Raw genomic sequence first — 16,933 nt, forward strand, 5'->3', positions numbered from 1 at the left:
AATAAGGAAGGAAGTGAAAACTTTTAGACAGAACTCTGGACTTGAAGCAAGGGGAAAGTAAAGCAGTAAACCAGTCCTCTGGTTTCCAGTTGACGTGAAGCGACTACTTTCCTCTTCCCTTGGAGGTAATTATTTTCATTGTTACAACGTGTCTGCGCCTTTGGAGAGAGTTCACTAAAGGCATCCTGGCACAGGCTAGATAACCTCTTGGGGAGTATGCTATGGAGGAGCTAGATCACAGTTTTTCAAACTTTGATCAACAGAACCCAAGGTCATGAAAGCACCTAGAGTGAGGGATGAGGAGTAGGAGAGGAAAAGGGAGATAGAGTTGTTGATGCCCTAGGCCACTATTCCCATGTCATTCAGAGCAGGTTTGTTTCTACCTTTTAAATATTGGGATTCTATGTTAAAACTTCACTTGGGGAAAAAAATTCTTGGGGAAAAACATTCTGCTGAAACCCACTAGACTGCATCAAGTATTCCTAAACCTGGCTGCTCAACAGAATTTCTAAAAGAGCTTTTTCGAATTACAAATTCCTGAGCCATACCTCTAGATCTAGTGAAATAATAACTCCCCAAGGGATTCTTGTGCAGCAGCCCACAGCTAGCCCACAGTGTTTGAGAAGCACTCAACCAGATGACCCTTGTTTCCCAGAGAGCCTATGATAAAACTGAACTTAGATGGGTAGGCAGAAAACTTGGGCAAAAGAGCTGGTGGTAGCAGATGGAAAAAGAGAACACAGATAGCTAAATCACTGGAGTCTAATGAAGAAAGAAAATTGGTAAATGAAAAGATTGCGTAGGACCAGAAGTTCCTCTAGAGGTTTAATTGCCTGTGATCTCACAGCCTACTGTGTCTATATTGGTGATGGTAGTCAAAATGGTTTAATTCAGCAACTGTCCAAAAAAGTATTATGTGAGTCATGAATGTAATTTAAAATTTTCTAGTAGCCATAGAAAAAAAAGAAAAGTGAAAACCAGTGAAATTAATTTTAACAATACATCTTATTTAATTTCGATATACTCCAAATAATATTTTAACATGTAATTCAATATAAAATTATTAAATAATATATTTTACCTTTTTTGTATTAAGTCTTCAAAATGGTTCAAACTAGGTATTAAGAATTCGATAACCACGTGGCTAGTGGCTACCACATTGCATAGTGCAGGACTAGGTAATAAAAGGTCAATCTATTTCCTTTGAAAATTGATAATCTGTTGCAATAAAACATAAAAAGCCCATGAATCACTTTCCCAGCCTTAGAGACCTTGCTCCCGAAGAAGTCAGAAAATAGTTTAGTCTGCAGATATCATGCCCAACTTCACATCTTCAGCCCTGACCTCTCTCCCTCTTCCCTCTTCTCAGCAGCAGAGTCTGTGTTTTGGACATTTTTACCAGAATGTTCAGCTCCCAAAGGCCTATTCAAAATATCTAAAACTAAATTCACTGTCTTTCTTCCAAAATAAAAAATCAATTTACTTCTTGATTTTCCTATTTCTATCAGTCATCTAGGATCAAAACTTCAGAGTCAAATGCTTCTTTTTCCTTTATTCTACAAAAGCACCAAGTTCTATATATTCTTCCTTTGAAAGCTCTCTCTCACTAGCCCTTTCCTGCTTCTAGTTCTACCTGCTGATTTATCCAGTATAGTGTTATCAAATATATATATTTAATACACTATGTATAATGTCATTTCTCTTCAGTGGCTCTATAATGCCTTACATTTCAGCTGTGAATTCAGGTCCCCGCACAGTCGTGCTCTCACCCCACCTGACCTATATCATTCCAACCTTGTTCACCAACCTCCTGGAAGAGGCTTTATTTTAGGCAAACTATCCTAATCACTGTCTCCTAAATATGCCTTATACTTTCTATCTCTGTGTTTTGTGACTTTCTAACCACCTAGAATGCCCTTAGTCCAGCTTTACCTAGCCAAATCATTATTCTACAAATATTTGTGTCATGCACTGTACTAGGTACTGAAGACAGAATAAAAAATCCTAGTCTGGTCTCAGTTTCCCCACTTAAATAAATCGTTTTTTAGATGTCAATTATGCCTCAAGAGTTGAAATTAAAAACAAAAAACAAAAAAATGAAAGAAATCTTCCTATGACCAAACAGAAGTGGTTTTGCATTACTAAGTTGTTCACATAAGGCATATAGCCTACATGACTTATAAGAACACACTGGGCCCTTACAGTTTGCTGCCTTATATTACTAATTCTCAAAATTTCCTACAAATATTCATCTATCTTCCCAAATAGAGGGTGGATTTCCTGAAAGTATGGACTAGGGTCTTACCAATGTGTTCTCCCTGATGTTCAGTGAGCAACAAGTACTGAATACGAATTTGCTGATTGACAAGTACTTGTAAAAGAGAAAGGGCCGATAGGGCAGAAGGAAGAGTCTACATAGAAAAGAACCACCCGCTCCGACCCACCACTGGCAATATGCTGGCAAATCCGGATCAGAGGTGAGCAGGGAGAGCCTGCAAGAACCCCAAAGTTGATGAAAGCACATGGGAAGTTTTACTTTTCCAATTCCATTGGCAAAGAAATTCAGAATCAGCAACTCTTAAGTTAGGATCATTAGCCTCAACAATATAAATGATCAGCTTTAAAAATCCTTTCTTAGCATGCAATATAAATACTACTACTGGTGAAGTTTAATATATACATAACATTAGACCTAAGAAGATAACTCACCACATGTTGTGCTCAAAAACTTTGGCTGGGTCAGTTAAAATTCTTGATCCCAGAGGGGCCACGGGGTGACAACCACTTTGGCATCTTTGTGGCATCTTTCCAATTCTTAGACAGGACATAGAATTTTTCCAAATCCCATTCATCTTAATCAGTACCTGGAAAATTATAAATAATTAATGTCAACAGGGATTAAACAGTGTATTGTTTATCTAATAACTAAAAACTGGTCCAAAAAGTTTACCACCTGAGAAAGGATATGAAAACTAAAGATTTTTAAGTGAAATATAGGCATGATAGCTTCTCTCTTGAAGTATTTTCAAGACAGGAGGAGGGAAAAGAATATTTAGAGTGTGTGACATTGGCTGGCATTCTTTGTAAGTCACAGCCTTGACTAACTTTGCTTTGTTTGGTATTTGCTTGTTTAACTTTTAGCACTCGGCCAAAGCATATTATGTCCAGAATTTGGATTTTGTGTACTAAAAATTTTCTTAAGTGATTTTATTATTTTGTTTTGAGAATTCTAGGCAAACCTATTTCTAGGGAATATTTCGTGACCCCCAGACCAAAAACCCAAGTATAGCAGCAGAATAAGAAAACAAACCTAGTAAATCTCATTTTCTGGAATAGTGAGTAATACATTTGCAAAATAGATTTCCCTATACAAAACACATGCTTTAATCCTAGCTCAAAAGGAGAATCATCAGTTGATATGTCAAATCTATCCTCATTTCTGGAAGAATAACTTAAACATTTAAATAGTATTTCATTTTAATTATGTATTGGCGAATATATCAGTTTAAAATGTTTATGGAAAAGTATCAAAAAGAAGCTCTAAAGAGCTTTTCCCAACAAGAATCTATTGCAATACTGCTCGGCATTTCATCCTGTTCAGTTGATCATCGCAACATTCAACCTAATGCTGCACGCTGTCAGGTGGAAACAGATGCTATAAGGTGTATGTACATAATACACATTAGAGACTATCCAAGGTGCTATTAGGCATAAAAATGACATGTATTGCACCCTTTATTACCTTATTGAAAGTCAATGGGTTTTAAGAGTATGAATTCCAAAATGCACTGCAAATGTCAAAAACATCTCATTGTGTTTTTAAACATAAAATTTAAGATTCTCCTTTTGGATAAAAAAAAAAAAAGGCTTAGTTATATACACCAAAAAGACTGTAATGGTTCCATTTGAAAGTGACTAACAGTGATGAGAAATGAAACATTCAATAGCTAGTGCTGATCTCCTGTTTCTTGTTTGTTTTTCCTTCTCGACTAAATGCAAGCTCTTTGGTGGAGGCAAATGAAATGAAATGCTCCGCCCACCACTACCTTTCCTCTGATGTGCCTTTGTTCTTTTCTTCTGCTAGTGTGCCACGTAAGGCTAACAAAACCCTGCTTGCACAATTATTTTTAGAATTCTCTTCCTGTACTGAGTACTACTCATAAAATCTTCTGTATGCTGAAAAGTAGAAACTGATTACACCTAGAAAGAAGGCAATTCATGCTCAAAAGTATAAAACGATGTAAACGTATTCCACCCAGGAAAGCCAAATCAAAATGAAATTTCAATATTTCAAATAATCATGTGATACTTATCTATATCTTTATATAGAAGAGGAAGAGAGAAAAAACCTGAGTTTCTCTCACTATAAATGACCCAGAACCTGTATAGACAGTTGGAAACAAAAAGTCATAACCAGACTAGATATTAGGCAATTCACGGAAATGTCAGAGAAGCATGTGCCTTGTAGGCTGCTAGCCCATAAAGTGTAGTGTGGCCAGGGCCTAAACATGTGGCAGTTTGTCTTGCTTAGGAAGCTGTTTTTCTAATTAACCACATAAGCATCTTTATCTATTTATTTATTATCTATAACAGTCACACACAGCCTTGCATGGCTCTTTATCTTTTATTAAATTTATATAATAAATATAATAAAGATAAATACATAATATAATTACCTAAATGCCTTCTCAACAAAATCGTAAGCTTCTAAGGGCAGCACCAAGCTGGTAGTGAATTAACTGCCTGATTACACAAAATGATAGCTGTCTGACATAAATAGAAAGGAAGTTACTTCATATTTTCCAGGGTGGCTCCTAAGATCCTTACAGTGTGGAAGAAGGAAGTGACAGAAGAGTGTGACAGTATACAGGCAGCTATCCAGTTATAGTGACTACACTGATCAACAAACATGTGCTCCATGTTATGACTGTCATGTTAGCTTAATGTTTACCAGGTTATGGTTCCATTCTGTGATGGGAAAAGAAGGGCAGGGTCAACCCCAAATAGAATGCCAGTGGAGAAAGTTGGTTTCTGCTACTAGAGTGTCCCACTCTCTTTATGTACCCTCTCTTAATTCTCTTTTGGCATAACCTAATTTGAATATAGGTTTTACTAAGATATTATTTCCATAATAAAACAGTATGGGTAAGTAGTATTTTTATTTGAAATAACACAAAAGGTATAGCTATTCACCCAAAAGAACGCAGGAAAGGAAAAACAGAGGAAATAAAAACAGATGGGGCAATTAGAAACCGAATGAATATTTAAACCTAACCATATCAATAATTACATTCAATGTAAATGGATTCCAATTAAAAGACGTAGATTGACAATGTGCATGAAAAGAAGCAAGACACAGCCATATACTGTCTATAAGAGAAGTACTTTAAATATAAAGATACCAACAGATTAAAATTTTAAAAAGAGATAGCATGCAAACACTGCATAAAAAAAGTGGAAGAGCTATATCAATAGACAAAGTAGATTTTTAAAAAAGACTATTACAGAGATAAAATAGGACATTTAGTAATGATCGGCCAATTCCTCAAGACTTCCCAATCCTAAATGTGCATGTACCTAATAACAGGGCTTTAAAATACGTGAAGCAAAAATGGACACAACTTCTTAAGAGAAGAAATTAACATATCCTCAGTAATATTTGGAGATTTTTTAATACCCTTCTCTCAACAATAAATAGAACACACTCAGAAACTGTCAAAAAAAATCAATAAGGATATAAAAGATTTTAACATTATTAACTTTACCTAAATGACACTTATAGAAAGAACACTATACCTAATAATAGCAGAAAACACATTCTTTTCAAGTGAACATCTAATATTTACCAAGGTAGACCATATATGCTAAGTTATAAAATAAGTCTCAATGAATTCCAAAGTATTAAAATCATACAGAGTATGACTTCTGAACATAATATTAAATGTTAATATCATTTTCTTGAAGTAATTTTGTCTAATATTAATATAACCTCACCAACTATCTTATGTATTATTGTGTACAGTATATGTTTTTTAAAAATGTATTTGTATGTTTACATTTAAATTGCTTCTCTTATAGGAGTGTATTGCTGATTTTTGCTTTTTTTATCCAAACAAAATAATAATAACATATATCTAGAAAAATCCCCAAATATTTAAAAATTAAGCAACACACTTCTGAATAATCTATGGGTCAAGTTTTACATGAGCTGGTAAATGTTAAGGAACATAAGAAAATACGTTAAATTGAATAATAATAAAATCATAAAATGTCAAAATTTACGGGATGTAGCTACAGCAATGTGTAAAGGAAGATTTATAGTTTTAAATTCTTCTATTAGAAAGGAAGAATTCAGTCTTAAGAAGCTATAAAAATAGTAAATTATATGTAAAGTAAGTAGAAAGACGGAAATAAAAATAAAAACAAATTAATGAAATAGAAAATGGACCAAATAGGGAAAATTAAAGTCAAAAATTGGTTCTTTAAAAAGATTAATAAAACCAATAAACTTCTGGCAAAATTGATCTCAAACATTTGTGTTTCAGAAAGCACAAATTTTTAATGACAGGAATAAAAGAGAGATCATCACAGATCCTATAGATGTTGAAAAGTGAACAAGGAAATATTATGAACAATTTTATTCCATTTATTAGATGGATAAATACCTTTAAAAACATAATTTACCAATAATAACAAAACAGCACAAGAAAAATCTAAATAGCCCAAATTTATTGTATAAATTAAAATTATAATTAAAAGTAAAATAAACATCACATCCATTAGAATGGCTATTAGAAAATACAATACAAAAACAAAACAAAAAATAACAAGTGTTGAGGTGGAGGAATTGGAACCTTTGTGCACTGTTGGTGGGAGAATGATGCAGCTGCTATGAAAACAGTATGAGAATTCCTCAAAATAGTTAACATGGAGTTGCCATATGATCCAGTAATTCTATTTCTAGATAAGAAGTGAAAGCAGAGACTAGAAAAGATATTTGTACACCATGTTTCCAGCAGCATTATTCACACAAAAAAAGGTAGAAACAATCCAAGTGACCATTAAAAGATGAACAGATAAATAAAAGATGATATATACATAAAATGGATGCTATTCAGCCTTTAAAAAGCAAGGAATTTTGAAACATGCTACGACATGTGTAAGCCTTAAAGCTGTTACGCTAAGTGAAATAAGCTAATCACAAAAGGACAAATGTGCATCATCCTTCTTATATGAAGTTCCTAGAGAGGTCAAAAATGCATAGACAGAAAGTAGATGGTGTTTGCCAAGGGCTAGTGGGGAGAGGAGAGTAGGGAGTTAAGCGTTTAATTGTTATACAGCTTCAGTTGGGGATGATGAAAAAATTCTGGAGATAGATGGTTGTGATGTTTTCATAACAATGTGAATATACTTAAAGACACTAAACTGCACACTTTAAAAAGAATTAAAATAGTAAATTTTATGTATATTTTATAACAATAAAAAACAGCCCCCCCGCCGCAAAAAAAAACCAAAAAAACCTCCAAAAAAACACCTTCCTACAAAGCAAACGTAGGCCCTGATGGCTTCACAAGTGAATATCAAACATTTAAGGATGAAATAACACCAATCTTACACAGACTCTTTTAGAAAATAGAGAACACTTCTCAATTTGTTTTATGAGGCCAGCATAATCTAGAGAAGTAGTAAAGTTGTATGAAATAAAGGTTTGAATATTGGTCACATTGTTACAATGAAGTTTTCCTAGACTTAGTGCTTCACATTTTATATAGTTTCAAGTTATCAAGTGTTTGTCAGGAATAAAACTTGATATCTAAAAGGGGGAAATCTGAGTAAGAGTTTTCTAGGCATGTCTTGGTGTGCTTTAATTGCTAAGGCTGCTATTTAGCTTGAGTTACTCCAATTCGGAACAGAGAAGTATTAAGGCAACAAGAACCTCTACGAATCCTTGTTAGGTGTTTGAGTTATTATTTACTGTTAGAAGCACCTTAAAAAGTTTGTGGTCCTGACTCTTCACTTAATTTAGCTCAAACTAATTGTGCCATATCAAATTATAGTCCATATAATCAAGTGGTATTTCTTTTACTCACTTTGCCTATAGATTCCTACTTTCAGCTCACTATCCTATGATGATGATTCTTCTCTAGTCCTGTCAAGGTCAAAATGAAACAGAATAAGAATGACTTTGAGGCCTTGGCCTTCTGAGATCTCAACACCAAGACTCAGTCATGAGCAGCCAATTGTATAAAGCAATCACTAAGGAACAGATCCAGAAAAGAACTGAAGCTCATTTAAGTATCAGAGTGACAGAATTTCATTATAAATAGCATTTATTATGCTATCGAGTATCCAGAGGTACGCCATGAAGTGTTGACACACTTCCTGTCAGCTCTAGGTGTTGGTAAGTGTGTGCCTATTTTAGAATGCAAGGAAAAGAACAAATGTATAAAGTGACTTGGGTCCTGCATATAGTATGACAAGCCAAGAAGATGGCTTTAAAACTTAGCAGTTTTCTGGGCCCACCACCACCACATTGTGCTTGTAGCAAAAGTACAGACCTTGGATAGAAGGACGACATGTGGAGAAAAGATCTCTGCCCCATCTCCAAATCTGGGCAAGATGCTTTGCCTTCCACTAAAATGGAGCCCTTTTCTCAATGATTCGCACATCTGCCTTACTACACCAACAAACTAGGACATATTCTACGAGAATAGGTAAAATGTATATATAAGGACATTTCATGTTACAAACATGAGTGTTTCTTAAATAACTGCAAATTTTATTTTGGTAGAGCAATAGTTTTAAGGACTTTATAAGTAAAAAGGATGATTTTAGTTAAAGAAAATCATATCATATTTTGCAAATTAAAAAAAAACCTTTGAGGAAGTAAAGCACCAATCCCAAATTATTTTTCATGTAAATCTGATTTAAAAAAAAAAAAGTTAAGTATTTACTATATGTAAAGCTCTTTTCTAAGCACTTTACATGTATTATCTTATTTAACTTATATTTCTCTGTGAAGGGGTACTATTTGTATACCCATATTACAGAGGAAAAACCCCAACCAGATGAAGCAATGTGCTTAAGGTCACCCAACCAATAACTGATGGGGCTTCAGTTTGAACCCAAGCAGTCTAACTGGAGAGACCACACCCTACTAAGGTTTTAAAACATCTTTTTTTAATCATATACATATAATTTACCTATTTGCACTCTACTTTTGTACACTATACATGCAAGAAGGACCACATACTGATTCGCCAATTTGTACTGAAGTTGCTAATATGTTGTAACTGATTTAAGAAGGCTTAGAATTCCTCCTCTCCCTTCATCTTTCTCAATTCTGTTTCTTCTCTTGGGCCTTAATCAAATAGCAAGAAATGCCACTGCAAGTCCAGTTTCGGGACTGAAGACAGCATAGTTATTCTTTCCAGTACTCAAATCTCACAATACAAGCAAAGAACTCTTGCATCATGGTAAATAATGTAACATTTTAACGCTCAATTCTTTTCATCTGGTTTACTTTTACACAACTAAGAAGTAGAGGCAAAGAAAGACTTTTTTCCTTTGGTGTTAAAGTTTGATCCTAAGATTACATTCTCAAATCTCAACACTACTAGCAGAGCATCTAAGAACTAGAGCAAATAGTACTGCTGGCTGTGTGAATCTATAAAGATTATCCTTGGAGCACTTAGTTGGTTCTGAGCAAAAACTCTATGTAAGGCTCCCCCAAAATGATTCCCAGTTGTCTCAGTTCACTGAAATATCAGAAAAAGAAACTGTTGTTAATCATACACTAAATGCCTGTCCTCTGTTTAAAAGTTAACTCTTCCTCAATGTTTCCTGGGTTTTGAGCATTCTTTAACTAAATAAATTAGTGAGACATTCATGTTTTTACCTTTGTAACTGTTTAGCTTTTCTTCTCAGCCGGGAAGCTGGTACAAAGGTTTCATTCAGAGGAACAAGCGTCATCTAGATAAAGCTGCACTAACATTACCAGAGAGGCTAGCATTAATGAGAGCAAATTAAAGTGCTACTGTTGTACTGTGTTGGATAGCAAAAGCCAACAGGTAAGAAACACTTAAGTATCAACTACACTGCGGTGAAAACTGAACTTCGATTAACTCTGGCAATTTCAATGAACTCTGAGGGTGACCATCTGTGAGGCCAACATCTCAGGCAACTCATACATTTTGTTTTAATCTTTCTTTGGATGATTATAATTTCAGGGTATAAATAAGGTTATTAGCAAGAACAGAAAACAACAGTAATTACAGTAAGTATTTACAGAATGCTTTGATCGCACTATGACGTCAGTCACTATACAGCTCCAATATGGGAATCCCATGCTCAGAGTTTGCTCTCCATGACCACCCTTAAAGGCGGCTGTCCCACGTACTTTCACAGAAAGAGGCTACTGGGACTCACAAATCAAAAGAACCTGTGTGTTGGTGGTCAATACCCTGTTTATAATGAGCGCTACAATTTAGTTTTGGTAAAACATCAGCAGTTACATTATAATGCTGTTAATTTGAATTTTATTGGCTTTGTGGTTGTAGCTCTCTACTTAGTTTGACTTTGTAGTTGAATAAGAGCTCTCTGTACAAGGAGCTTATACCTGGATTTACATAACAATATTCTAAAGGTATTTTAAGTCAACCCAGGGGTCTGAGAATTTTTTTCTTTAAATGTAGGTTTACAAATGTTTCTACATTGAGAAATACATTAGAAGATTCTGTTCCAGAGCATTCTACTCTTACTCCTCCTTAATAGCAGAAATACCCCTAAGAAGGGCAGAATCGACTCAATTCTCCTAGGAAAGCAATTTCAGGTGAAGAGGTGAAGGATTTGAAGTATGCTGAACCCAGGCTCTGCCACTTTCTACCACATAACCTCTCACATGATACTTTGTTAACCTCAATTTCCTCAATAAAATGTGGCTAATAAGGTTATTTCAAAATATAGGAAGGTTACAGGAGGCGATCTATGTGGCATATTTGTAGCATAGTGCTGGGTGCATGGTTAAGTGCTTCGATAAACTAGTTGATATTACTGTTATCATTAGTCTGTCTCTTCTTATAATTTCCACAGGGCTTCATGAATACAAGAGCAAGCTTTCCACTATGCTTAAGTAGTCCAAACTTTCCAAAGGTGAAAGACTAATTTACCAATGAAGTGGGGGTATAGTACAGTAGCAAGTGCTAAATATAATAATATTCAGAATATAAAAGGCTTCAAGTTCAAGTCCTGGCTTAGTTATCTACTAATCATGATTTTGGGGAAAGTCATTTACTTTGCCTGAGCCTCTAGGCTCATCTGTAAAATGGAGATAATTCCCAAGTCACAAAGTACAAAGAACATTAACAACTACATAGTGTTTCACAACTATGAAGTCAAATTATTTTTTAATGAATTCCAGAAACATTTCTAAAAGGCACCCCTTAAAGTTTAAAAAAGAAACACACACACGCACACACACACACACAAATTAATAATTAGACACACCATCTCTACCTCCCACTGTCCAACAATCAGGTGTTGAGGTGGCCAATTAGGATAAAAAAGCAAACTGCAAGTAATAATCAAGACTTTTATTTACTGTAACAGTGTAAGTAAGAGACAAAAAGAGGCACCAGCTCACCAGTGTTCCATTTTTCCCTGTGGAATGACACCAAGTAAGGATCAAGAAGATGCAAATACAGATAGGGGGAATTATCTCACTGCCCAGGAGCCCTGAATAAAAGGCTCCTGTCTTTTCATGGACTCGGGGACCTGGGTATGAAGAAAGGGTAAGAGTGAAGAGTGGAATGGTACTGAGCCAAAATGGAGAAGGTGTCTACACAGAGGTCCCCCAATAAGGAGTCCTCCGAATTCAGGCATCTGGGCTATGAATTGTCAAATGACAAAACTAAAACAATTAAGTAACGAGTTTGATGTCCTTTACTCAAGGGAAACCAATCTGTGGATTGGAAGTGTCGATGTAAGAGATGTCCAAACTATCAGAAAGAGTTAGGCAGTATAGGCAGTATCGCTGTGTGTTCTGTTTCCCTCCCACTCTGAGCTAAATATTAATAAATATCGTACACATTCTTTTCCCCAAAAAAAGAAAAAAAAAAAAGAAACATCCAAACCTGTAGAGAATTTTTATGTTTATTTGAGCCAAACTGATGACATATGCTGGGGAGCAAGATCTCAAATACTCTGGAGAATAACAGTTTTGCAGCTTCTTTTATGCATTTGACATTAAGGAGGGAATGTAAGGAGGATTACATGAAGGCGGGGGGTGGGGGGGAGGCAAGGTGAGGACTGGATTACAAAATAGTTAAGATTATGTATTCTCTAGAGGGTTAATACCTCCTTCGAGGGGTATTATTTCTAGTATTTCAAAGGTGTGTTAACCTAGATGCACAAGAACAATGCACAGGTTTGGCTTAAAACTTTTCACTAAAGAAGGCAGGCCTGGGGTGTGACAACCCATCATGACCTGCCCAGCTAGAAATTTATTATCAGATCACTCTGTCAGATTCCTTTCCATTTGACCCCTTTTTTCGTCCACAGGGAAGTTCAGTGCCTCACAAGCAGTGGAACACTCTTCCCAAGGGATTTGGGGCAAGAGCAAGAGTTTTATAAAGCCTTAGAAGAAGCAATGAAAAAACAGGACATAATTGGCTAGGAAGGCAGAGATTTCCTTATAAAGCCAGTGGGTTCTACTTTCTAGGGTAAGATAAGCTAGCTAATGCTGAGTTGGAGGGCTGTGATTCATATATGTTAGATTTCTTTGACAGGTGTTTCCTGAAAGTGAAGGCTGGGCTGGGCCACTGCGGCAACCATCATTTTGAGAGTTCTGATATATGAATTAACTTTATCATGCACATGGCTGCCCATGGGGGCCTTGACTGCAATCCCTCCAGAAAATTGAAATGAACTGGCTGTATATTAATTCTGGTGTGGGGAATGGCAGCTTCTCCCCACAGGCCTTCCAGGAAAAGTCTTGTAATTGCCTATGGTCAGGCCTGAAAGATCACACATAGGTGTCTGACCTGGAGCCTGACAGTTCACCCAAAGAAAAAAAGAATACAAGCATTCTTAACGAAACACATAATAAACCTTATTCCGAGAAATCATATAAACTAAAAAACCAATAAATTTAATGTGGATGAAGAAGGGGTTCTATGGAAAGTAACCTCACAGGGTGATTTGATCATAAATTCCTAGGTGGGCAGGTCATGGTGGGTAGTCATGCCCCAGGCCTGTAACTTCTTTACTGAAAGCTTTTTAAGCCAGTCCTGTTCACTGTTTTGTGCACTTAGGTTAACATACCTTTGAAATGCCAGAAGTAATACCCATCAAAGGCGTAACCACCCCCACAAGAGAGCATGTAATCTTAACTACCCTGTAATACAATCCCCACCATTCTTTTTCCCACCTCCTTGTAATCTTCCTTACATTCCCTCCTTAACACCAAATGCATATAAGGAGCTGTAAAACTGTTAATCTCAAAAGCATTTGAAATCTTGTTTCCTGGCAATTGTCATCAGTTTTCGTTTAAATAAACTTATAAAAATTCTTTACAGGTTTGGACGTTTCTTACGTCAACATTAACAATGATTTCTTAAAAAGCCCATGAATAATGTCACAGCAAGTTGCTTAAGAATAATTAAGAACATTAATTATATTCTTAACCTCTAAGGAGCATATCATGTAGAGAAACCTTAGTAATCTTCAATCAATAAAAGGTCTTAATTCTAAAATCATTTATAAGTTGGTTAAGAGCTCAGAACCACATTTTTATAGGAATATTTTAAATGGTGATTAAGATACAAAGCTAGTCCACACATTTAAAAAAATCCATAATATGAAAAGAAATTTGTTTATTTTAAATGGTCTTAGGAAACTGGCAAGTTCCATTTTCCCAAACAGCTGAAACACTGCCAATTCATACTGCTTGGGGGCAACTTGAGTCTTATTTAATACAAAAACAATCTGATTAAATATTGACTCTTTTAAAACAACAAAAAACCCCCATAATACCTGTCAGCCATCTTTTGCCACCTGATAACATAAGTTGTGTCTACAAAGTAATGTTAACTAAAAACTAGACATGTGTAACAAAATAATTGTTGTCTCTTCAAATAAGTAACCTTAAGAGATTTGTATTTACTCTAATAATAATAAAACATCTTTGAAATTCCATTTTCAGATAATGTCCTCATAGCAAGTTTATTGATTCTTTTTCATATCCATGGTGGTAGCAAACTCTTTACTTTAAGATATATACCCTTTGTTGTCTTTAAATTGTTGTTCTTGTTGCCATAAATGTATAGACTCCAAACATAACCAGCTTGGAAGAATCATATTCATTGAGAAATAGTTTCTGGTATATTCTGTTTCCTTAAACAGTCTCAGTCATACCTCATAAATCAAGTTCACACAGTACACACTGTAATACCACAAATGATAGTATCCTTTGTGCTTATCCTTTTTTAAGAAGCCAAAACTAACTAGAAATAAAAGCAAGATTTTTTTTTTTATTTAGAAATTTAAAATATATATTGATTGCTAAAAATAGAAAATATACAGGGGGAAAGATCGCTCTTATGATTACAACAAAAAATGATATGAAATACCTAGGAATAAACTTAGACAGAAATCTACAAGACTGATATGAAGAAAGCTATACAATCTATATAGGGGCATAAAAGTAATGTTAATAAATAGGAAGACAGTACATGGGTTTCTGAAGTTGAAGATTCAGTATTGTAAAAATGTAAATTCTTGCCAAAATCATCTATAAAATTAAAGTAGTTCCAATCAAAATTCAAAAAAATGTTTTTGGGAAACCTGAACAAATAATTTAAAAGTTCGTCTGGAAGAATAAACATGCAGGAAGCACCAGAAAAACACTGGAAGAGAAATGAGTGGTGTTGGTGTTGGTGTTGGTGGGACAGGGTGAAGCGGGGTGGGGGAGTGCTTGCCCTTCAGATCACAATATACTATAAAGCAAGTATCTCTTGGCCATGTCTGTAGTGTCAAGATATAGAGTCAAAGCAGTGAACAGAAGAGAAAGTCCAGAAAGTCATTAAGTATATATAAGAATTCTATTTGTAATAAAACTAGTATTTCAAATCAGTCAAAGAATTGCATTAAGAAAGGCTACCTGTTTGGAAAAAATAAAGTTATATCCCTACTCTATATCTAACACTAAATGAATCGAACTTTTTAATATGAAAAGTACTTCTTAATAGGCCTAGAAAAAAATAGAGGTGAATACTTTCTAAAAAGTGGGGTAAAAAAGATTCTTTTGAACATGATACCAAAGCTATAAAGTATAAAAAGAAAGGAAAAAAACTAAAAGTTTGCATAAAATACTGTTGGAGATACTTGCAAAACAGTATAATATATGTTATGCTTGGAAAATAATTAGAAATTATCTCAGTAGAAAATTTGCTAACATCATCAAGTATTCATATAAGGAATGCAAATGGTCATTAAAAATGTCTATCACACTAATAATAAATATCTTTTGAGGATGCTTTTGACTGTAAATAACAGAAGATCCTATTCAAAACCTGGCTTAAATAATAAAGAATATCTCTCATAACTGGAAGTCCAGAGGTTAAGCAAGTCCCAGGTATAGTTTCATCCACAGTCCTATAATGTTATCAAGGACCCAGGTTCCTGCCATTTCTCCATCTTGCTCTTCACAGCATTACCTTCACCCTAAGTCTGGTTTCCTTTGCCACTTATAAAATGGCTGCAGCAATTCCAGGCATCACACTGGACATGGCAACATGGAGAGGAAAAAAAGGATCATCTCTTTCTCATGTCTCTTTTTAGGGAACATATTCACAAGTTCCTCAACAGACTTGCTCTCAGATTTCACTGGCTAGAACTGGGTCACAAATGATTCCTAAATCAGAAACTGGTGAGAGAATTGGTTCCTATGGTTACTTTAGACTAGAGGTCCAGGGACCCCTAGCTATACCCAAGACACTTTACGAGGGTCTCCAAAATGTCAGAATTATTTTCATAGTAATATCATGTTACTTGCCTTTTGATTGTGGTGACATTTGCACTGATGGTGTACAGGCAATGGTGGATAAAACTGCTGACACCTTAGTCTTTATCAAGGCAGTGGCACCAGACTGTACTAGAGGTCATTAACTTCGTCACTAACCATGCATTCACAGATAAAAAGAAAAGAAAAAGCTAGTTTCACTTAAACGTATCGTTAATGAAGCATTAAAAATTGTTTTTCATGGAACACCATTTTTACTTCGGCATTTTTGCAAAAACAAAGTAAGCCTGTCAAGAAAAAAAATAACAACATATATTAGCACTGATAAAATTCAAGCTTTTAAGCAAAAAATTAGAATTCTGTTAAATCTGTGTATTCACTACTGTAAGCTTAACAGCTTTTGACACTTAAACACTGTTCTGATGAGAATAAGGTATTTTCGATATTGTATAATAAAATGTGTCAACATTAGGAAGAACTGCACAACTCAGTGAACCAATATTTTCCAGGTGGCCAACACACGATATCACAAATCATGCAATGGGTACTGGATCTATTCAAAGTGCAAGAGAGACCAATGGATTTTAATGAACAGAGTATGAAAAGTTCACTGATATCATTTCAAATATTATATTGCAGTTAACCTTTAAGAAACTACCACTTATTGGGATTTGGTGTAGCATCAAAGGAGAATTCACACTCATCTGACAAGAGACTATAAGTACTCCTCCCCTTTCTAACTACTTATATATCTGTATGAGATTACATTTTCTTCAACTATATCAACCGGGATAATATATCATAACAGACTTAATGCAGAAGCAAATATAAGACTTGGTCATCTTCTCTAAGGTGAAACATTAAGGAGATTAGCAAAAATGTAAAACTATGCCACTCTTCTCACTAGCTTTTTCC

The 16,933-nt window shown here is 35.0% G+C and overlaps 1 protein-coding gene across 2 annotated transcripts in view; it reads right to left on the minus strand.

Moving 5' to 3' along the window:
- METTL8 (methyltransferase 8, tRNA N3-cytidine) overlaps window positions 1-16,933 on the minus strand; it is a 61,749-nt gene that overhangs the window by 36,111 nt on the left and 8,705 nt on the right. Inside the window, exons 2-3 of one of the 2 annotated variants that reach the window (XM_039855948.1) lie at window positions 16,052-16,172; window positions 2,710-2,864 (exon numbers count right to left, since the gene is read on the minus strand). In XM_039855948.1, the coding sequence (XP_039711882.1) occupies window positions 2,710-2,852 (143 nt within the window). In that variant the 5' untranslated portion in view covers window positions 2,853-2,864; window positions 16,052-16,172. The remainder of the gene's footprint in view (window positions 1-2,709; window positions 2,865-16,051; window positions 16,173-16,933) is intronic. The other variant, XM_039855946.1, reaches the window with a different exon arrangement.

Source organism: Pteropus medius, unplaced genomic scaffold (genome assembly GCF_902729225.1).
Source record: "Pteropus medius unplaced genomic scaffold, Ma_sr-lr_union100, whole genome shotgun sequence".
NCBI classification, from domain to species: Eukaryota; Metazoa; Chordata; class Mammalia; order Chiroptera; family Pteropodidae; genus Pteropus; species Pteropus medius.